Genomic DNA, 23,432 nt, shown 5'->3' on the forward strand with positions numbered 1-23,432 from the left:
TTATTATACAAACAGTGGGCAGTTCTTAACTATGTAAAGTACTTTTATAAGACAAAAAGATAATAAGGAATATTTTCTAGAAAAATGGTTTAAGGACATGACAGGAGATTTGCCAAAGGAGAAATCCGAACAGCATATAAGCATGGAAAAATGTTTACATCGTTAGGAATCAAAGGAACGTACATTAAAAGGACAGTAAGAAACTTTCCATCCTATCAAAGTTTTAAATATTTAAAGTAATTTTAATCTTGATTTTCAAGAAGATGGCACATCCAAATGTTAACAGTGATGAATTATCTTCGGGTAGAAAAAATTTTCTCTTTTTTGTTTTATTTTTCTTGGTATTAATGGTTTCCTTTTGAGGCTCCTGGGTGGTTCAGTCCGTGAAGCGTCCGACTTCAGCTCAGGTCGTGATCTCATGGTTTGTGGTTCAAGACCCATGTCGGGCTCTGTGCTGACAGCTCAGAGCATGGAGCCTGCTTCAGATTCTGTGTCTCCCTCTCTCTGCCCCTCCCCCACTTGCACTCTGTCCCACTCTCTCTCAAAAATAAATATTTAAAACACAGTTTACTTTTGCAATAAAGGGGTAATAGAAAAGTGCTTGACTGGAATCTCTGAAAAACTCATCCTGGGGCAGTGAGCAAGGACCTTCCCACGCTGTGGCCTTGGAGTAGTTGACCCACATTGTGTCATCTAGGCTCTGCTTTCAGGACCTGGGTCCAGGTGGCTGCTGGTTCGACAAGAGGAATGAGGTGAAGACAGGGAGACAACTCAGCGAGCTAGAGCATAACAATCTAGGTGGCAATGTGTGAAAGTAACACACCAGAACTTGGTGTGACCACTCTTTCCAAACCAAAAAAAAAAAAGGAAAAGAAATTAAAGACATGTCTGTTCATGTTCTGTGGGAAGAGAAGCTGGGCTGAGAAAAGAAAGTCAAGGCAGTCAAGCCCATGGATGAAGAAAATGGTGAGTTAGTTTTGTTGGAGTAGAACTGGCAGTTGTTCTACATTGCTGCAGTTGTCTATACTGAGTGACTTCAGACCCTGAGCCAGTCATTTCCAACATTTGGAACAGTGATGCCTGGCACATGCTCAAGAAAAATGAAAGGCCACATCAGTCAAGGTACCGCCCATCCACGGCAGCCTAACAAATTTGTGCCTTGATCAAATCCTGTGGCCACCTTGTGTGGCTTTCAACCGGAACTGAGATCGGCAGAGGGATGTGCTTCTGTCTACACCCAGTTCCAAAACAAGCTAAGCCTCACAATTCCTGAGTTCCTCAGTATTCAGCTTCTGGTACTTCCTCTGGGAGGTGTAAATGAAAGTCCTGTATCCACGCAGCTTCTGCTTCTGGAGAAAACTTGAGTTACCTTGGGTTGGGTTCCTTGGAATCAGACTCTGAGAGGAGTCGCTGCATTCAGGGTTTTTGGGGTGCGGTGGAGGGGTCCTCAGAGACAACACCTATAAGTGAGTAAGGGACAGAGGCGTGGGCAGAAGGAGAAGTAGTGCTTCTTACCAATCCTATGGAGAGCTCTGGAGCTGGGGGGGCCTTACAGGATTGTCCTCAACTGAGATACAGGGGCCAGGCCTTTGTATCTCCGAAATTAATCTGTCACTAGGAGCGCTTGGATGTCTCAGTTGGCTAATATCCAACTCTTGATTTTGGCTCAGGTCATGATCACAGCAAGAGTCATGGGATGGAGCTTCACATTGGGCTCCATGCTGAGTATGGAGCCTACTTGAGATTCTCTCTCTCTCTCTCTCTCTCTCTGCCTCTCTCACTCAAATAGGAAAGGAAAAATTAAAAAAATAAAAATAAAAGCATCAGTCACTGAATGCATGCTGATTCCTGGGGAGAAGGCATATTCTTGGATGAGGCCGATTATATCAACCTCAGCCAAGGGAAGTCTCCAGGGAGGAAGGCGGCTGAATTGCCCTAGCAGACTGTAGAGGAAGAAAAGAGGTCCTGAGGGCAGTGGGCTTGCTCGAAGGATTTATTGTGTAGAATCAGAAGGTCAGACAGAGGGTTATGCTCTGCAGGAGGCCCAAAGGACAGGCCGTACTCAGTGACAATGGGAAATGCACTGGTGAGAGAAGTACCAGCATCACTAAGAAGTTCAGAGAGGGCTCTCCTCTGCAGGCCAGGGATGATGGGAAGAGAAGCAATCGCAGGGCTGGGCTTGGTAATCTCTAGGGTAATGATAGCATCCTGAAGCAAAAGAAGCCAGGTGGTGACTTTAAACACCAGAAGCCTGGAGGCTGTAATTACTAAAATAGTTGGCAAGTTAAGAGGGACTGCACAGGGTACCTGGTCCTCGGGCGCTATGAAGGTATTTAATGGTACAGGTGTCCATAGGGGAAAAATAGATGGGCAGCCAATAGTGTGTTGCTTGATATCTATAACCAGAAGGCAAGAATGGAGGAACAGGAATCTGAGGGTGGTTGCCTTAATAAAAAAGTCATGCTTCATGTACAGTGCTCAGATCTGAGTTAATCTTCAGATCCAGACCACAGAATCTATTGACTGAAGAGGTGGTTGGGTCCCTAAGAAGAAGAACCCTGCAACACAGAAACAGATATTACTGCAATGATTACTCTGTGGCCTATGGACACTTTCACAGCCAACTATATGTCAGGAAAAGAGAAATACCCAGAAATATTGCAGGGTCTGAGGGGATCTGGTTACCCAGAAACTCAGAGTGTTATCATAGCCTCTCTGTAAGAGAGGGGACTTATGGGGGTCAGGCAATGAGCACAGATCTGGATAATCTCCAGTTTACAATGAGTCCATGGGAGCATGGACCTATCTACTACTCTTTCCTCAGTCCCTGAGTGCATAATCGGGAGTATACAATGAGAGCAAGCTCCACATTAGGTCCTTGGCCTTGAGTTCTCATGGTGAGGAAGACCAAGTGAAAGCCACTAAAACTGTCCCTTCCTTACTGAGTTGGGATAATAAATAAGAACCATTATTTCATCCAAGGGGCTAGGATGATCATGGTAGAGATTAATGCCACCATTGAAGACCTAATGGATACAGAGTTGTCCCTGTCATATCTCCATTTAATTTACCAGTTTGGCTGCTTCAGAAGTGAGAATGGTTTATAGAGAACTGCTGTTTTAATCATGTAATAGACCTGATTATAGCCATGGTGCTGTCTCAGCAATCTGTCATAATACAGTCCAAAAGGATCAGGACCACCTAGACATCCCGGAGACCCCCACCCTGTCTGTATACTGATAACAGCATGCTAATCAGGCATGCTGAGCAAGCGATAGCTAGTACATTGGAGACCTTGGTAAGGCACACACACCACAGATAAACCCATGAAGATTCAGGGACCTGTCACCTCAGTTTTTAGGGAACCAGTGGTCATCAATCTGCCAGGATAGTTCCTTCACAGTAAAAGGCAAATTATAAAACACAAATAAGGAAGGTAAAAGAGCACATTGCTTACCATCCTGTAAAAGTGATACGTAAAATTGATCATAGGGTTTATATCTTTGAAGATGTTTTCCATTGTGCATAGAATATAAATATAACAAACTAATATAGAATCATACCACTATCTGGTACTATGCTTATTTGCTTGTTTGCTTGCTTATTGCCTAGATTCCCTCACTGTGATACAAACTCCATGAAAGTCATGTCTTTATCTTGTTCACGGCTGTATTCCTGGCACCTAAAATGCACTTGGTGCTGGATAAATATTTTTTGGTAGCATAAATGAAACATATCATACCCATTGTTTTGTAGCCAGCTATTTTCAACTAACTTCTGGATGCTTCCGATTATACTTCATTTTTCTTAAAATGTGCCATTCCAGGAAGTCATGTGAAAGCAGAATTCTCACACTCCAAAGACTACTTCTATCAGTGCAACTTCAAAACCAAGAAACCTTAGTCTTTGAGCTCTAGAATCCCTCTAGACTCTCTTTTCTTTCGGCCAGCACTGCCTTAGAATCTTCAGCGGTCACAGCCTTGCCTGGATCATTCTTTAGAGGACCCAAATCAGGTTCCAAGGACACAAGTGAAGAAGACGTGGCAAACAGCGCAGCCCGCAGCCACGTCCCTCTTCTGGCCACGCGGGGGCGTGAGAGCGCCACAGTCGGCTCCGGGTCTGCGGCCCGCGGAAAGGACGATTGTGGGCGGGCGTGTTGACTGCCCGCTGTGGGCGGAGCAAAAGGCGCCGAGGACCGGGCCGAGGGCAGGAAGTAAGGAGGCGGAGCTTCTGGACGGGGTGTGCGCTTGCGCACAAGGCCGGTCGGAGGAGTCTTCGCTTTCGCCACTGCTAGGGTCTGTCCTGTGAGGACGTCTATGTCCTCCTTTTACGACTTGGGCCGGGCCCTGGGGCGGGGGCAGAGTGCGGGAACTGGAGTGCTAGAACTTCGAGGGGCGCCAGGATGCGGGGCGGGGCCCCCTGAGCACGGGGAGGGGAGTGGGGTGGCGAGGCCTGGGGGAGGGACGAAGGGGTGCCCGGGGCGGGGGGAAGAGGAAAAATGGGGAGAGCCGGGGGCGGGGAGGGGTGAGTGGAAAAGGGGTCCGGGAGAGTCGTGCTTCACCCCTCCCCTCTTCCCTCCGCTCCCGGCGTAAAGTGCAAGGGACCCCAGGGTGCTACTCTGCGGCCAGGAAGTTGCTCGTTGGCAGGTGGATGCGGTTTCCGGGAAGATCCCTCCCTCGCCCCTCAACCTTTCTTTCTCTTCAGCGGCTCCTTTTTAAAAGTTGTATTTCTTTCCCACGCGGCTCGGTGTGCCTCGCTGCGACACCTCGCCCGTGCAAAACTGCCAGCCGCCTACAGCCGCTCGACAGAGGGTCCCTCTCCTTCCTCCTTCCTCTTAGAGCAGAGAACACGTTTTCCTACCTACACCCTGCCATGAAGAGCCCAGCATTTCCTGCCTAAACAGTTCTAAGGAGTTTTGATAATTTCTGCATAAACTTGTCTACAGGAATCACTTTTTATACTCCTTAAATAATGCCACTTGCCTGTGTAAAGCGGAGCAACAGTTGAACGTGCCGTGCACTCCTCAATGAGAAATTTTCGTCGGGGGCGATGAAAATACCTCATTTGGAATTCAGGGATTGATCCGCTGTAGGGGCTCCAACCGGTGCGGTGTGGCCCGCCCTCAAATGCCGTGGGTTCATATCCATCTTCTCAGCCCTGGTGAAGGGGTGCACGCAGTCTGACATTTGGAAGCTTAAGAACCAAGGCTGTTGCCTTCCAATTTATTTTTTTTTTTAAGTCTTCCATCCTGTGTGTACTTTGCTTGAATGATTATTTTAAAGCACATGTCCTATTTTTGCCGACCTGACAGCTGTTTCCATAGAAACTAGAGAAGAAATAGTCATTTTCAGCAGAGTTGTTAAAACTGTCTTCCAGGCTTCAGCTGTGAGTGCTGTACTTGCTCATTCTGAGATGGTACTTAAGGAATTAAGGATCTGAAATGTTCTTAGAGGCTGACAATCCAAATTGTTTAATTTTCTCACATCATTAATTTAGTAATCCTAGAAGTTTGCCAGCTATGTTTGTTGACCTGCTGCAGTTCTTTGAAGAGGATATGCCATCCCTGAATCTCATAGGCTCTGTGTAGTCTAGCATCGGCTTTCTGAAATGTATGAATAGATTTCTTCCCCAATTTTTTTCCCTTTCTCAAGGATAAACCAGGGACTGCAAAGTATCAGGCTCCATTTCTGTACTACATGACACTTTATTGTCAGTGGTATAAACGATAATGTTTTTACTTCTGTTCGTGTCATGTTTGGAGCTTTTGCTTATACCTTCTGTGTCGGATTTTTTAAAAAAAATTTCACATAAGTTCTGAGATATGAGTAAGAGTTTGCTTGCTATAATCGCAGAGCTAAGCAGTGCAACTGATGTGCATAGAAATAGAGATGAAAGCTTTCCTGAGGGCTCCAAGCACGTCAGTGGGTCTGGAGTTTAGGAATTGGTGAAGAGGAGCTGGGGAAGGTGCCTAGAGAAATAGTAGGAGGTGGCATTATGAGAGGCCTGATCTTTCATATGCAGGAATTTATTGAAGCCCATGGAAATCATTGGAAATTATAAACATAGTTGCCTTTGTTTTGGGGCCTACAAAAGTAATAATACACCTTGTAAAAATTTGAACAGCACAGAAATACATGAGATGAAAATCCTTTACAATCACTTAAAATAACCACTATGAATTGTTTGCTATGTATTACTTTAGATTTATTTATATTTGTATATGCTAGCGTGTTTCAGCATTACTGTTTTTGGCAAATTGGGAGAGATTTTTGTCTGTTTTATTTTCTGTGGTATCTCTAGCATCCAGAGTGGTGTGATATGGTATGTAGGAGGCACCCATTAAATAGTTAATGAAGGAATAATATCATTTAGATCAAAAACTGAATGGGGTCTTGTGCATGTTTGGTCAAGGTGGTTAAAAAGGTTTTTTTGTTGTTTTTTTAAGTGGTTGCCAGCATTTTAAAACTGCTAACTTTACCATAAAGTTTCAATTGCTTGCTTTTCTTGAAAATATTGAACTGTTTGGTAACTGTTTGGTAACTGTTTGGTAAGTTCAGATTCCATTACACTTGCTGCACCATCAGATGGGCATGAATCTGCATTTATGTCAGTATGGTTTTGCCTGAACTCTACACAGACTAGCACTGTTGAATACAGTAGCCACGCATCACCTATGGCCATTTTGTTTTAGGTGAACTAAAATTAAGGTAATTAAAGGGGTGTCTTGGGTGCCATAGTTCAGGTGAGCATCTGGTTTTTGGCTCAGGTCGTGATCTCAGAGTTCATAGGTTTCAGCCCTGCGTTGGGTTCCTAGCTGTCAATGTGGAGCCTACTTGGGCTTCTCTCTCATTCTCTGTCCCTCCCCTGCTCAGGCATGCGTGCACACGTTCTCTCTCTCTCTCTCTCTCAAACTATATAAATAAATATTAAAAAGTTCTTTTGCTCAGTCACAGCAGCCACATTTCAAGTGCTCAGTAGCCCTAGGTAGGAGCTAACATATTGGACAATGAAGGCACATTTCCATCATTGCAGAAGTTTCTGTTGTACAGTGCTGGTTCACACATCTGAGTTTGCCATTCCCGATACACGGAATTTTAGCAAGTAGCATTTGTTGTTATTTTTAAGATTTGCATATCTTTGTCATTATACAAATCTCCATTTTTTTTTAAATGGTTGCATAATATTTAGCAATATAGGACCTAGGTGAGTTGTGGGAGTAGGATTCTGTTGTGTGATTCGTATTTTAGAAAGATAGCTTTACTTCTTGTTGGGGGGGGTTAGGGGGAGCGGGAAGAACTGGAAGGGTAGGTATTGGTGGTAAAATAGGCAGAGAGATTGGAGGTTATATAGTTCTCCACAGCCTAAGGCCACAGAGCCCAGGAAGGGCTAGATTGAGATATTAAGGAGGCAGAATTGACACAACTGATTTACTGTGGATTGAGATCTGTTGTATGGTAAAGTCACTGCAGAGATAATCCAGTACTAATCTGGAACTGATTCACTGTTGAAAATTGGGAATTTGGGGCACCTGGGTGGCTTAGTCCATTAAGCGTCCGACTTTTGCTTAGGTCATGATCTCACAGTTTGTGGGTTCGAGCCCCGCGTCGGGCTCTGTGCCGACTGCCAGCTCAGAGCCTGTAGCCTGTTTCGGAGTCTGTGTCTCCCTCTCTCTCTCTGACCCTCACCTGCTCACGCTGTCTCTCTCTCTCTCCTAGAAATAAATTTAAAAATTAAAAAAAAAAAAGAAAGAAAGAAAATTGGGAATTTGGCTTTGCAGAATATAGAAGGAACCCTCAGTTAGTTGTAATAAACAGCAGGCATAATATTAAAATGTTACCAGCTTGTGTATGAAGTGTGTAACTGTAACTATTTTATACCATGTAACCTCTTAAGTCAGAGATCATTCATTTACAAGATACTCTTGCCTTTAAAGAGAGGGAATTGTTTTAGAGATAAAGTAAAAGCTCATATAACTCAATTAAATTTAGGAAGCACAGTGGACTCTTGGGAACCAGAAAGGTGTGAATCTTGCCCCTTCTCTTTCTCTCCCTGAGGCTTCATAATCTTTTCCTTTCCATTCATTGATTCCATTGTCCTTTCTATTGAGCCCCTTTGTTTGCAACGGTTTTGGTTCACAGTTCTCGCTTGCATGTTACTTTGTGTTGCCATAGCACCAAGTACAGCCCCACATTACCCATGCCCTCATACTATTCCTTTGCCTGATACTATCTCACCAAAAGTCTTGTCAGTGTCAGATATCCACGCCTGGCTCTGTGGCCAGTGGAAGGGTTTCTGGGGAAGAGTGACAGTCTGGGCCTATCCCGTAAGTTGAGGCTATAGGGTGCCCTTATAAAATGGGAGTGTGATTGGACAAGTGTTTGAAGCTTATCTCCTACGGTAAAGGAAAGAATGGTGGGTTTGTGTTATGTTTGTAGTTTGACTTCTAGCAAAAGACTTTCTCTTCTTAAAAAAAAAAAAAAAAGACTTTCTCTTCTTAAACGTTAAGTATGCTTCCCCATTTGAAAAAAATTCTTTAAAAATTTATTTTCTGCATCTGCCCAAACAGCATAAAAACCAGTAGTTGCCTTGAACTATTGTGCTACTCATGGAAGTCCTTTCTTTTTTCTTTCTTTTTTTTTTTTAGACTCTTTTTTTTTTTAAATGTTTTATTTATTTCTAGGAGAGAGAGAGAGAGACAGCGTGAGCAGGGGAGGGTCAGAGAGAGAGGGAGACACAGACTCCGAAATAGGTTCCAGGCTCTGAGCTGGCAGTCAGCACAGAGCCCAACGCGGGGCTCGAACCCACGAACCGCGAGATCATGACCTAAGTGAAAGTCGGACGCTTAACTGACTAAGCCACCCAGGCGCCCTAGTCCTTGCATAACACTTAATAAGGAACTATATTTTATTGTCCTGTAATAGTCTTACTGAGGTACATTTTTCCCCCCTCAACTAGATTATGACATCCATGAAGGCAGGGACTGAGTTTCATGCTGTGTCTGTAACTCACAAGCCAGCTGGCCAAAGAAGAAACTTACTGGCTACTCAAATACTAATTTTGAAACGATTTGTAGGCTTCAGTTACTTTACTACTTTCAACTTGTTTAAAAAAGAGAATAAAAGCTAAAAAGTGTCTTGTTAATGACATCAGATTATTATGTATTAAGTCTGGACTCTGATATAACATTGGTAGTAATTCCAAAAAGGTTAACTTGGAGTTAATGTTGACTTAGCATGACCTTAATTCACATTTTAATAATGCAAGGGTTGAATGTATAAAATATATTTAAAAATTTAGTAACTTTTAAATAGTTTGATACATAGGTAATATTGTTTCTTAAAACTGATTTTCTGAAGTATCTTTCTAGATAATATTGTATTAGTCTATGTTGAGTTAGACTTACACGTTTTCTTCCAACTTTTATTATGAAGATTTTTGAATCAGAAGAATTGAAAAAAACTTTAATGAACACATATATAACCAGGACTTAGATACCATTGTTAATATTTTACTGCATTGGCTTTATGTCCTATGTGAGTGTATGTGTGTATTTGTTATACAGTTTGAAAGTAAGTTTTATTCATCATAAAGAGATACTTCAGCAAGTATCTCAGGTGTAAGTTATTCACCTGCGTAACCACATCCTCATAACCTTATAAGCAATACTTACCTAACATAACCTAAAAGCAAATCTGTATGCAAATTCCCCCAATAGTCCCAGTTGTTTTCTAAAGCTGACTTTTTTCGTTCAAATTAAGATCTAATCAGAGTTCACACATTGTGTTTGATTGTTGTCTCTTTTTAGTATCTTTTGAAAAACAGCTTAATTCATTTATAATTGACATAAAATAAATTATGCATACTTAAGCTATATAGTATAAGTTTTGGCCTATGTGTACACCTGTGAAACCAATACCACAAGCAAAATAGTGAGCATATTCATTACCTCCAAAACTTTATAATCCCTCTCCTGATCCTCTTTGCTTTCCTATCGTTAGGCAATCAATGATCTCTCTGTAAGTAAGTATGAATTATTTTGCATTTTCTACAGTTTATATTATAGAGCTAGAATCATAGAGTATGTACTGTTTTGGTGGTATTAAGGTCTGGCTTCTATCACTTGTTAGTATATAGAGATAAAATTTGTTTTGTATATTGCTCTTGTATCCTGCCACCTAACTAAACTCATTGTAGGAGCTTTTTTTTTTTTTTTTTTTGTAAATTCCTTTGGATTTTAAATAAAGATGATCATATTATGTCGGCATAAAGACCTATATTTCTTTTCTGGATGCCATTTATTTAGTTTTGTGTGTGCGTCTGTGTGTGTGTGTGTATGTGTGTGTGTGTGTATAAATTTTACTGTATTGACTAGGATCTCCAGTGTAATACTGAATGTAAGTGGTAAGAGTAAACATCCTTGCCTTGCCTCTGATCTTAGGAAGAAAGTATAATCTTTCACCACTAAATATGCTTTTGGTTATAGTTTTCTATAGATGTCCTAGTTTATGAGATTTTTTTTTTGTCAGGGTTGGGTGTTGGATTTTATCAAATGCTTTTTCTGTATCCAGGTGATCACATTGTGTTTCTTTTTCAGTGAATGAGGTGGATTACATTGAATTTTTACTCAGCCTTGCATTCCTGGGACACACCTCAACTGGTCATGATGTATTATCTCTTTATATATTGTTGAATTAGATTTTCTAAAATAGTAAGAATTTTTTACTTCTGTGTTGATGGGAGATAATTACTCTATAGTCTTGTAATTTTTTTCTGTCTTTTTTTTTCATGGTGATGGTGGTCTTATTGAATGAAATGCAAACTATTCATTTCTTTTCAGTTTTCTGGAAGATTTGAATTAATTATTATGATTTTTCCTTAACTGACAGAATTCCCCAGTGAAGCTATTTGGGCCTGGAACTTCCTTTGTGGGAAGGTTTTTAACTATAAGTTAAATTAAAATAATAGATATAGGGGTCTTAAGATCAATTTCTTTCTAAGTTAGCTTTGGTAGTTTGTGTTTTTGAAGGAATTGATCCATTTCATCTAAAATGTAAAATTTAAGATTTTCTTTTCCATTGGTTATAAGAAATTTGATTAGAATATGCCTTGGAGTAAGTTTCCTTTGTGTTTACTGTGTGTGTGGTTTTTTAAACTTCTTGGATTTGTTGGTTTACAGTTGTCATCAAATTTGGGAAATGTTGGCCATTCTTTTTTCTTTATTTTTTTATTGTCTACCTACCATGCCTCCCTCTTTTCAGAGACTCCAGTTTTACGTATATTAGGCCAGTTGAGTTATCCTATACCTCATTGATGCTCTGTGCATTTTTTATCTTGGTTTTCTTGGTTTCTATTGATACATCAAGTTCACAAGTCTTTATTTCATTGTTATATTATCTAATCTGCTGTTAGTCTCCTCTAGTGTATTTTTCATGGAAGACACTATAGTGTCATTGTCTAGAAGTTCAGTGTAAGTCTTTTTAAAAAATACATTCCATGTTTCTTTGTAAGGATCTCAAATTTCCTTTGGCTTCTTAAACACATGGAATATAGTTATAATAAGTACTTCAATATCCTTGTCTGTCAATGCTGTCACTCATGTTTTAAGAGTTAGTTTTTATTAGTGTTTTTCCTAATTAAGTTTCACATATCCTGCATCTTTGCTGCCTGGCAATTTTTAATTATAAATTGTACCTGGCTAAGTGGTGGATATTTTTGTATTTTTATAACTGATCTTGTGCTTTTTTCTAGAATGTGGTAAAGTTACTTAGAAACAGTTTGATCTTTTCGAGTATTGCCTTTAATCATTGTTAGGAAGGGTCAGAGTGGCTCTTAGTCTAGGACTACTTTTTCTCTAATGAGATAAAACCCACCGAGTACTTTGCTCAATGCCTATGAAGTAAAAGATTTTCTACTTTGAAGGATGGGAATAGGCACTGTACTCTATGCTCCACGAGCCCTCCATATTGCTCCTCTAATCCTCTCAGGTGATTCTTTCCCATCTCCGGGGACTTTCCTCACATGAGTGCCCTGATCAGAACCCAGCTGAATACAGGAGACAGATTCTTCTGCAGAACACACTCTGAAGTTCTTTTTCTGCACAGGTCTGTCTTCTCTTGTACTCTGGTCTGCGAGGTCTAGCTACTATTGAACTCCCAGCTTTAGCTCTCCAATTAAGGGGCACTTTTGGGCTGTGCTAGGTTTTACCTGTCTGCATAGTGGCCTGGAAACTCTCCAGGAAGGAACTTGGGGCAATTGTAGGACTCGGTTTATTTATTTCCATTCTCTCAGGTATCACTGTTCTTCATTGCCTAATGTCCAGTGTTTTGAAACCATTGTTGTATTTATTCTTTTTTTTTCAGTTCCTCTAATTCTGTCTTGACCCCAATCACAAGTGCCAAGACTATATGTGAAAGGATCAAGTTTATTTTATTTTATTTACTTATTTATTTTTTAAATATACATTTATTCTAAATTTACATCCAAATTAGTTAGCATATAGTGCAATAATCTTTTTAGAGGTAGTTTCATCCTCTACATATAACACCCACTGCTCATCCCAACAAGTGTCTTTCCTAATGCCCCTTGCCCACTTATCCCATCCCCCCACCCACAACCCCTCCAGCAACCCTAAGTTCTCTATAGTTAAGAGTCTCTTATGTTTTGTTCCCTTCTCTATTTTTATTTTATATTATTTTTGCTTCCCTTCTTTATGTTCATCTGTTTTGTATCTTAAATTTTAGATATGCATGGTCATATGATATTTGTCTTTCTCTAGCTAATTTCATTTATCATAATACACTCTAGTTCCACCCAAGTTGTTGCAGATGGCAAGATTTCATTCTTTTTGATTGCCGAGTAATACTCCATTGTATATACATACCATATCTTCTTTATTTTTTAATGTTTATTTATTTTTGAGAGAGAGAGAGAGAGAGAGAAACATAGTGTGAGCAGGGGAAGGACAGAGAGGGAGACACAGAATCTGAAACAGGCTCCAGGCTCTGAGCTGTCAGCACAGAGCCCAATGGCACGATGTGGGGCTTGAACTCATGAACTGCAAGATCATGACCTGAGCTGGAGTCAGATGCTTAACTTATTGAGACACCCCAATGCCCCTCTTCTTTATCCATTCATCTGTCGATGGACCTGTGGGCTCTTTCCATACTTTGACTATTGTAGATAGCACTCCTGTAAACATTGGGGTGCCTGTGCACTTCTGTATCCTTTGGTTAAATACCTAGTAGTGCAATTGCTGGGTTGAAGGGTAATTCTATTTTTAAGTTTTTGAGTAAACTCCGTACTATTTTCTGGAGTGGCTGCACCAGTTTGCCCTCTAACAGTGCATAAGGGTTCCTCTTTCTCTGCATCTTCACCAACATCTGTTGTTGCCTGACTTGTTAATTTTAACCGTTCAGACAGGTGTGACGTGGTATCTCGTGGGTTTTTAAAAATTTTTTTTTATGTCTTTATTTTATTTTGAGAGATGTGAGACCGAGAATGAGCGGGGGAGGGGCAGAGAGAGAGGGAGACACAGAATCTGAAGCAGACTCCAGGCTCTGAGTTGTTAGCACAGAGCCCAAAGCGGGGCTCCAACCCATGGACTGTGAGATCATGACCTGAGCCAAAGTCAGATGCTTAACTGACTGAGCCACCCAGGTGCCTCTCATGGTGGTTTTGATTTGTATTTCCCTGATGACGAGTGATGTTTAGCCTTTTTCCATATGTGATTTGGGCATCTGGATGTCTTCTTTGGAGAAGTGTCTGTTCATGTCTTTTTCCCATTTTTTTCACTGGATTATATGTTTTTTGAGTGTTGAGTTTGGTAAGTTATTTATAGATTTTGTATACTAACCCTTTATTTGATATGTCATTTGCAAATATCTTCTCCCATTCTGTCGGTTGCCTTTTACTTTTGCTGATTGTTTCTGTTTCCTTCACTGTGCATAAGCTTTTTATCTTGATGAGGTCCCAGTAGTACATTTTTGCTTTTGTTTCCCTTGCCTCCAGAGACGTGTCAAGTAAGAAGTTGCTGCAGCCAAAGTCTAAGGATTGTTGCCTGTTTTCTCCTCTAAGATTTTGATGGCTTCCTGTCATATGTTTAGGTCTTTCCTAAATCCATTTTGAGTTTATTTTTGTGTATGTTATAAGAAAGTGGTCCAGGTTCATTCTTCTCCATATCACTGTCCAGTTCTCCCAGCACCATTTTCTGACAAGACTGTCTTTACTCCATTGGATATTCTTTCATGCTTTGTCAAAGGTAAGTTGGCCATATGTTTGTGGGTCCATTTCTGGGATCTCTGTCCTGTTCCATTGATCTGATTGTGTTTGTGCCATTACCATACTGTCTTGATGACTATAGCTTTGTAAGACAGCTTTAAGTCCCACTTTGGTTTTCTTTTTCATAATTGCTTTTGCTATCTGGGGTCTTTTCTGCTTCCATACAAATTTTAGGATCGTTTGTTCTAGCTCTGTGAAGAATGCTGGTGTTTTATTTTGATAGGGATTGTTTTGAATGTGTAGATTGTGTAGTATTGACAGTTTACCAATATTTGTTCTTCCAAACTATGAGCATGGAATGTTTTTCCATTCTTTTGTGTGTGGTCTTCAGTTTCTTTCATAAGCTTTCTATAGTTTTCGTTGTATAGATTTTTTATGTCTTTGGTTATGTTTATTCCTGGGTATTTTATGTCTTTTGGTGCAGTTGTAAATGGGATCGTTTCTTTGATTTCTCTTTCTGCTGCTTCATTATTGGGATATAGAAATGTGAATGATTTCTCTACATTGATTTTATATCCTACAACTTTGCTGAATTCATGTATCAGTTCTAGCCATTTTTTGGTGGAATCTTGGGTTTTCCACATAGAGTACCATGTTGTCTGTGAAGAGCGAAAATTTGACTTCCTCCTTGCCAATTTGGATGCCTTTTATTTCTTTGTGTTGCCTGATTGCTGAGGTAGAACTTCCAACACCATGTTGAATAAGAGTGGCGAGAATGGACATCCTTGTCATGTTCCTGACCTTAGGGGGAAACCTCTCAGTTTTTCCCCATTGAGGACAATATTAGTGGTGGGTTTTTTGTATATGGCACTTATGATCTTGAGGTACAGTCCTTCTATCCCTACTTTCCTAAGGGTTTGTATCAAGAAGGATGCTGTAGTTTGTCAAATGCTTTTTCTGCATCAAATTTGTATTTTAAAAAATACATTTTAAAACTTAGATCTTATTCTTCCATTAAATGCTTTTCCTCCTAGTTAGTACTAATTGCTAAAATTTACTGGCATACTGGTTATTTTTGTTTTGTTTATTCCATTTCTTAATCCCTAATAATTTAGCTGTTAAAATAAAAACAGACTTCCCCCAACTAAAACTAAAATATGAAAAGAAGAAAAAAATCCAAGTTTCTAAAAGGTATATTGTAGAGTAAAAAAAGAGTGAGCAAAGCCTTTTTTTTTTTTTTTTTTTAAACTTCTTTGGTTTGTATTGCTGAGAGGCACTGCTGTAAGGGCTGGTGAGTAGAAACCCAAGGTTAATTCAGTCTGAGGTGTGTCAAGGGAAGAACAACTGAACAGCAACAGTTTTGTGAGTAAGTGTTTTCCGGAGATATTTATAACTTATTTTTTGTGTTCCAGATAATTCAGGAGAAGAAAGATGAGCTTCATCTATGGACTGCAATCTGCTACTAGAAACTGCGTTTTCTTCCGATTTCACTTGCTGACCAGCTGGAGACTGTGTAACACACTAGCTGTAACCTCACCAGACTGTCATCAAGTACAAATTATTCATACAGTTAATAAGTATCAGGGTCTGGGAGTACATCAGTGTGATAGGTTGACTTTTCTGCCTAAAAATTTTTATTCTTATAGGACTCTTAATACCAAAAGACCAGAATGCCTCTTGAATGTGAGCCGTAAAGAAATTTGGATGGTTACCCCAAAATGGACTGCATGGAATGACTCTCTTTCAAGACAGCTTCTGAGAAAAGAAGCTGTAGGAGCTCCTGCTCTCTCAGTATTACGTCCTCTAAGGTGTCTTCCCACAGGAGAAGGAGACATCAGAAGTTTTCACACTTCCCCTCGGTTTCAAGCTGCTCCGGTTCCTCTCTTGTTGATTATTCTTAAACCAGTGCAGAAACTATTTGCAATCATTGTAGGCAGGTAAAAAGCTTTTTTAAAAAAATAAACTTAAAAGGTAGTTGTAAAACTGTACTTTTAAAGAAAACCTGTTAGATTTCCCTCCCATGTTTACCTCAAAATTAAGTTTCCAAATGGTTGTTTTTACCCAGTTTTGTTAGAAATGATTTAATAATCTTGAAATAATTTACTACATATTATTGTATAACAATGTGATCTTTAAAAAATTATATAGGATACTTTTAAAACAATTTTCTATTTATGGTTACAAGAATGAGAGATGTTGCTTATAGTTTGTGTATAAGAACAGTACTTAAAAACGTAACTTTTTATTTTATGAAATCTGAGGCAATGGGTCATGAAACTGAAGGAGTTCAATTATTTAAGAATGGGCTCATTCCTAGCCAAATTAATACTTAATTAGTATTTACTTATTTTTCTCTATTTCCAACACATTTTTGTTATTTTCTTTTGGGTAGTTCTTCATAATAATTATGTTTTCATAGCTAAATAATACTCTGTATTTAATTTAAGCCTACCCCTGTAATTAATCTTGTTTTATTTGCTCCATGAAGATTGAAGAAAGGTAAAGTTAAGCATTGTCTTGTCATTCTTATGTTTGCTGACTGTGAAGGCCTTTCTAGCTCTTACTCCCTCTTACTCCTATACTAACCAACCCAGTTTTCTGTGATTTGACACTTGCACCCAGAAAATACACAGTTGTGTTAGCTCTTTATGTAGGTAATGACAATCATAGAAAACCAGAGCTAGACAACAATTAAAGCAGTAAACACAGATTTTATTCAGGACTTTTGCAGTAAGGGAAGAGAGAACTAAGTATACAACCAGAGTTAATTCTGAATACAGCATGGGCAAATGGGAATTTATAGCTAAGGATCAGGCTGGGGTTTGTTGGATGAAAAATTACGAAGAGGAAGCATCAGGAGGAAGTGGGGATTCTCCCTGTCCTGACCCTACTAGGCTTCTTGTTTAAGGCCAGGTGAGGGTGATCAGGCATCATCGGGGGGCTAGTGAATGATGAGGAACCCAATCAGGTATTGAGGGTGATCAGTTATGGAGGTGGGGGGAAATTCTATCTAACCTGACTTAGCAGGATTCTGGCTAAACCTGGACAACGCGGAGATGAATACAGAAGTAGAGGTAAGGCCTAGCTGAAGAAAGTTCAGGGGAGCCTGAGTAGAGTTTGGTGCAAGAGAGGATCTTTGTCACAACTCAGACCAGGGTCTTAACCAATTGTTCTTTTTCATTCTTTTTAATCATTCTTTTTAACTTTCTGTTGTTTCTATTGTAATCACTTAACATTTTCTTTTAAGCTGTGTTTTTGCCATATATTGAAAGCAAATGATAAGTCATTTAAAGTTTTAAATAGGAAATATGTATACTTTGTAGTCTGGCCTGAGTTTTTTCAGGTTGGAACAATTTGAGGCATTTTACATGTATGACTTAATAAAATTAAAATAACTTGAAATTATTTTGTAAGACGAGTTTTGTCAAGAGAATGATGTATATATCTTAGATTTTTGTTGTGATTTCACAGATGAGCTCACGAGGAAAAATTTTGTCTCATTATTGAAAACATTGCTTGTCAAAAACGTTGCCTGGTAGAAGTGGACCTCCATGTGCCGACTACACAGTCTCTCATTTTCTTATTTACAGTGGTTATGCCCCCATTACCTTTCCTTTCTTACGTTCTTGAGGGGGTAGTGGAGTTTCTGCTAGTGAGCGATGTTTATTTTTTTAATGTTTTAATTATTTGTTTTTGAGAGAGACAGAGACAGAGCATGAGTGGGGGAGGGCCATAGAGAGAGGGAGACACAGAATCCAAAGCAGGTTCCAGGCTCTGAGCCATCAGCACAGAGCCCAATGTGGGGCTCAGACTCATAAACTGCGAGATCATGAGCTGAGCCAAAGTTATACGCTTAACCGACTGGGCCACCCAGGTGCCCCAGCAATTCTTATTTCTAAAAGCAATGGTGAGGTAGTTTTCCATGTACCTTGCTGAAGTACTAACAGATTATGCTGGAAGTCTGATGAGCAGGGTGGGTGAATCGTGGTTACAGGTATAGATGACTTGTGCCATAACCACTTGGGTGTAGATTTGGGCAGACCATCCCTGTCAAGCGGTTACGTGCTAATACTCTGGGATCACATGGTCTTCCTTGCCTGGTTTTCCCTTATTACCTCTGCAGCCTTGGACAAGTTGCTTACCTTCTCTCTGTCTCAATTTTCTCTTCGGTAACAGGGTTTTTGTGAAAATTAAGTGAGATGACGTATGTATAACAATCAGAACAGTAGTTTGCATGTGGTAAACAGTCAATACGTGTTAACTAGTGGTAGTTGTAAAATAGCTACTCATTTAGTGTTCACCTTTAAAATAAGAAGAAACTTAAAATGAGCATTAGAATTTTTATAACTGCTTTTTCATCACTTAGCTAAGAATTTTATAAATGGAAAAAACCTATCTATACAGAGAAATATATCACAAAAATTCAAGTATATGATGACATAAAATTCTAGCATAAGATTAAGTTTTGGTGATATGTGCTGATACTATTGTCAGAACTTTGAATTTTTCTTTTTGCTCTAGGGGCATAAGGAAATGGTGGCAGGCACTTCCTCTTAACAAGAAGGAACTATTTAAAGAAAGTTTAAGAAAGAATAAATGGAAGTTACTCCTTTGTTTCAGTAGTTTTGGATTGCTCTTTGTAGTGTTTTATTTTACTCACCTGGAAGTGAGTCCTATCACAGGAAGGAGCAAGCTACTATTATTGGGGAAAGAACATTTCAGACTTTTATCAGAACTGGAATATGAAGCAGTAAGTAGTGAGAATTGTTTATACCTAGATTGCTTAATATACTCAAAGCAGCAAAGTTTCTTAAGTATGAAAGATACACTACTTTTTCATGTTAGTCTCTGATAGAAAATTAGCATTTTCCCAAAAGGCCTCCAAACTTTCATACTTAGTGTTCCTACTACCTCCATTGCATATCCTTTCATTCATCCAGCTAATTCCTGCTAATCACATGTCACCTTAAACGTCACTTTCTCAGGAAAGTCTTCCTTGATTATCTGGACTGGGTGAGGCAGGTTGGCTACATTATGCTCTAAAGGGTGTCCTGCATACAGACTGAGTTATGACCAGCTCATTTGTAATTGTGTCCAGTGCCTGGCTGTACTGGGGTCAGGTCTCCTGCTTTCATTTTCTCTTCGCATAGTGTGCTTTTTCTTTAAATCACTTATCATGAGGGTAACATAATTATTTGCATAATTACTTCTTTACTGATCTGTCTCCTTTGTTAGACTAAGCTCTATGGGAACAGAGACCCTGTCTGTTTTTATCATATTATCTTAGGTACTAGCACAATGTACAAGGTAGTGTTAGTATATGTTTTTCGGATAAGTACATATGTAATACGAATGTTTGTACCTTGAAAGTAATGTAGAATAAGGTAGTTTTTCCCCAAACCTCATTTTTGGCAATTATATGTATATATATATTTGGCAATTATATATATATTTTTTTCATGTTTTTTAAATTTACTTTTGAGAGAAAGAGAGAGAGACAGTATGAGCAGGGGAGGGTCAAAGAGAGAGGGAGACACAGAATCCGAAGCAGGCTGTAGGTTCTAAGCTGTCTGCACAGAGCCCGACACAGGGCTCGAACTCACGAACCATGAGATCATGACCTGAGCCGAATTCGGACGCTTAACCAACTGAGCCACCCAGGTACCTGGCAATTATATTTTTTTAATGTGAAATCAAATTGGAATTCAGAAGCCTTAACTCTTTTTTTTTTTTTAATGTTTTTTATTTTTTTCAAGAGAGAGAGTGCAAGCAGGGGAGGGGCAGAGAGAGAGGGAGAGAGAGAGAATCCCTAGCAGGCTCTGTGCTGCTAGCAGCACAAAGCCCATTACGATGCTCAAACTCAGGAACCATGAGATCATGACCTGAGCTGAAATCAAGAGTTGGACATTTAACCAGCTGAGCCACCCAGGAGCCCCAAGAAGCTTTAATTCTTTAGAAACAACAATAACTCAGATAGTTAAGCATTTTACATGACTAGTGAGTTTCTTGAGGACAGACCCTCTTTCTCCAATTGTGAACACACACTTAGTATATACTCAGTATTTATTGAATTCATGTCTCATGGTCTCATTTGACTGCTTTGGTGAAATCTTTATATCGTTTAATTGCATTTAAGCTTCTGAGTTTGTCAGTGAAAAGTTACCATTTAAAAAAGAAATAACAATGATTTTTCACTAAAAAGATGCATTTCTTCTAGTAGAGCTTTTACAGAGATTGGAGATGTTTCTTGGGATAGTCTTGTCTGAAGCAGGTTTGAGGAAAATGTTCTGGAAAGTTTGAGACAGGCCTACTGGTAAATTAGTGTATCTTCCACCATTCATTTCTCTTAGAAACTTTAAAGAATGATGTGCACGTACATAATATTCTTTTAATTTTGTAGCCTACAAACATAATAACCTGCTTGATACTAGCATTCAAGCACATGTTCCTATAGGGATATGGTAAAGTACTATAATTATATATAAGAAGTTTAACTTTAAAAAATTTTTTAAAAATATTTATTTATTTTTGAGAGAGAGAGAGTGAGACAGTGTGAGCAGGAGAGGGACAAGGAGAGAAGGAGACAGAATCCGAGGCAGGCAGCAGGTTCTGGGCAAGAGCTCAGCACAGAGCCCCATGTGGGACTTGAACCCATGGACCTGGCTGAGATCATGACCTGAGCTGAAATCGGACACTTAGCCGACTGAGCCACCCAGGCGCCCTAGAAGTTTAACTTTTTTATTAACTATAAGGTGTTTTTCTATTTAGTGGGTTATGAAAGTAATTTTCTTTTCTGTTGTTCTTCCTTATGTGAACTCTTTGTTTCCTAGACCCTGTTTGGTTTCCTAAAATGTTTAGGAAAGTAGGAATAATATTTAAGGATTTTATTTGTTTATAAGCTAATAGAAAAGATGAAAGTTTTATTTCAACCAATTTGTATGAAAAATCTTAGTTATTAGAATTTATTCCATTTGTGAGAAAGCACATTGCCTTTGCATGAATAATTCAAATTTAAGAATTTGAGTGTTGAGTATATGTATATTTTTACATAATTAAAAATTAAAATGTTCAACAATGGGTAGTCATTTAACTCTTCATGAAGCAATATAAACATTTTTAGAGCTAAGACTCTCTTAAAATAAAGATGACTTTTAAATCTTTCAGTGGATGGAAGAGTTTAAAAATGATATGCTAACTGAGAAGGATGCTCGATACCTAATGGTTAAAGAAGTGGTTTATCATTTGATTGAATGCAATAAAGATATTCCAGGGATCTCTGAGATCAATTGGACTATTCATGTGGTTGATTCCCCAGATATAAATGCCTTTGTGCTTCCAGTAAGTAACTGTTCTTACATCTAATTTTTAATTGTTAAGATTAATATCCTTGTTTTTATAAAATGTTCCAGATGATTGCTAACATCATTTTCTTTCTGGTGCAGAATGGACAAGTGTTTATCTTCACTGGGCTTTTAAATAGTGTGACTGATGCTCATCAACTTTCCTTCCTTCTGGGCCATGAAATAGCACATGCGGTACTTGGGCATGCTGTAAGTACCTACAATGAATGTTCAGTTGTTGAAATACTGCTTGGAAGTTAGCAAGTTAAATCTTGTAAAACTGAATCTTTTTACAGTTTCATTTTCTTTAGAAGTAGAATTTTAATTTTTAGCAACTGACGTATTCTGTTACCTAAAAAAATATGACTGGCTAATTTTGAGAGTTTTTACAGTCTTTAGTATTTGATACCTGAATAATTAGTGTTTTTCTTAAATACTATTTTTATCACCTGTCTCTTTTGCTAAAAAGTAATTATTCTCATCCTCTAATTATTTCTAATTAGATTTTAAACTTTCCCATAATTATTAACATAGTTGTAATCTAGTCAGAAAATTAACTATATGAAAGTGATATTACTACTTAAATGGGTAAATCAGTTTTCTTGCTTTTTTATTCATTCTCAGAAGATGGCTTGGAGCATCTACGAAAATCTCTAGAATGATATGCCATATATAATTAATGCAGAGTAATAATAATGGTACCCTGCCATTTTATAGTTTGCTGAGCTTTTAAATACATACCTTCTCAATTATAATTTTAATACCACGCTCATTAAGTATATATTTAATATCCCTACATTATATATGAGGAAATTAATGCTTAAAACGACTTTAAGTAACAGGAGTAATGTGACCAAGTCGTGAATTGGGACTTTAACCCAAGTCTTCTGTTTGCAAACCCAGCCTTGCTTTCTTTGACCACGGTGACCTGGTTATTGGCAGCCCTTTTTCTAACGGATCATAGAATTCAGGTTGATTTATGATTCTGTGAATACACATCTGTTTTACTTGGTATGAGTACAAAAAGCTAATGTGTTTGTTTATTCATATATTTATTTTTATTCATTAAAAATAAGCATATCTCTTTCGTCCACATTAATTAAAGAGAGGCGTATTTTCTATTGAAAACATGAAGTAAATAGTTACAGGATTGTAAAATGTTATGTCAGAAATGCAAGTAATATTAACTTTAAATGGAAATGCTAATGTTCTTTTTTTTAATTAAGCATTTTATTTTATTTTATTTTTACATATAGTTTATTGTCAAATTGGTTTCCACATAACACCCAGTGCTCATCCCTACGAGTGCCCTCCTCCATGCCCATTCCCCCCCCTCCCCCCACACCCATCAGTCCTCAGTTTGTTTCTCAGCATACAAGAGTCTCTCATGGTTTGCCTCTCTCCCTCTCCCCCACCATTTCCCCCCTTCTTCTCCCCCTCGTTCCTCAGTTAAGTTCCTCCTAATCCTCCTACACGTGCAAACATATGATATTTGTCCTTCTCCGCCTGACTTATTTCGTTCAGCATAACACCCTCAAGGTCCATCCATGTTGCTACACGTGGCCAGATTTCATTGTTTCTCATTGCCATGTAGTATTCCATGGTATAGATAAACCACATCTTCTTGATCCATTCGTCTATTGATGGGCACTTAGGCTCTTTCCATGTTTTAGCTATTGTGGAGAGTGCTGCTCTGAACATTGGGGTACATGTGCTCCTATGCCTCAGCATTTCTGTATCCCTTGGGTAAATTCCTAGCAGTGCTATTGCTGGGTCATAGGGGAGTTCTAGTGTTAGTTTCCTGAGGAACCTCCACACTGTTTTCCAGAGGGGCTGCACCAGTTTACATTCCCACCAACAGTGTAGGAGGGTGCC

General features: G+C 39.0%; 1 protein-coding gene across 2 annotated transcripts in view; it reads left to right on the top strand.

Moving 5' to 3' along the window:
• The first annotated feature begins 4,243 nt into the window (after positions 1-4,243).
• The window catches only part of OMA1 (OMA1 zinc metallopeptidase), an 85,835-nt gene continuing 66,646 nt past the window's right edge, over positions 4,244-23,432 (top strand). Inside the window, exons 1-5 of one of the 2 annotated variants that reach the window (XM_039237887.1) lie at positions 4,244-4,295; positions 15,630-16,154; positions 18,739-18,967; positions 21,382-21,555; positions 21,660-21,767. In XM_039237887.1, the coding sequence (XP_039093818.1) occupies positions 15,649-16,154; positions 18,739-18,967; positions 21,382-21,555; positions 21,660-21,767 (1,017 nt within the window). In that variant the 5' untranslated portion in view covers positions 4,244-4,295; positions 15,630-15,648. Of the gene's footprint in view, positions 4,296-15,629; positions 16,155-18,738; positions 18,968-21,381; positions 21,556-21,659; positions 21,768-23,432 lie in introns of those variants that run through there. The other variant, XM_039237893.1, reaches the window with a different exon arrangement.

This window comes from Hyaena hyaena, unplaced genomic scaffold, assembly GCF_003009895.1.
Source record: "Hyaena hyaena isolate Hyena2069 unplaced genomic scaffold, ASM300989v1 scaffold_5, whole genome shotgun sequence".
Lineage (NCBI taxonomy): Eukaryota > Metazoa > Chordata > Mammalia > Carnivora > Hyaenidae > Hyaena > Hyaena hyaena.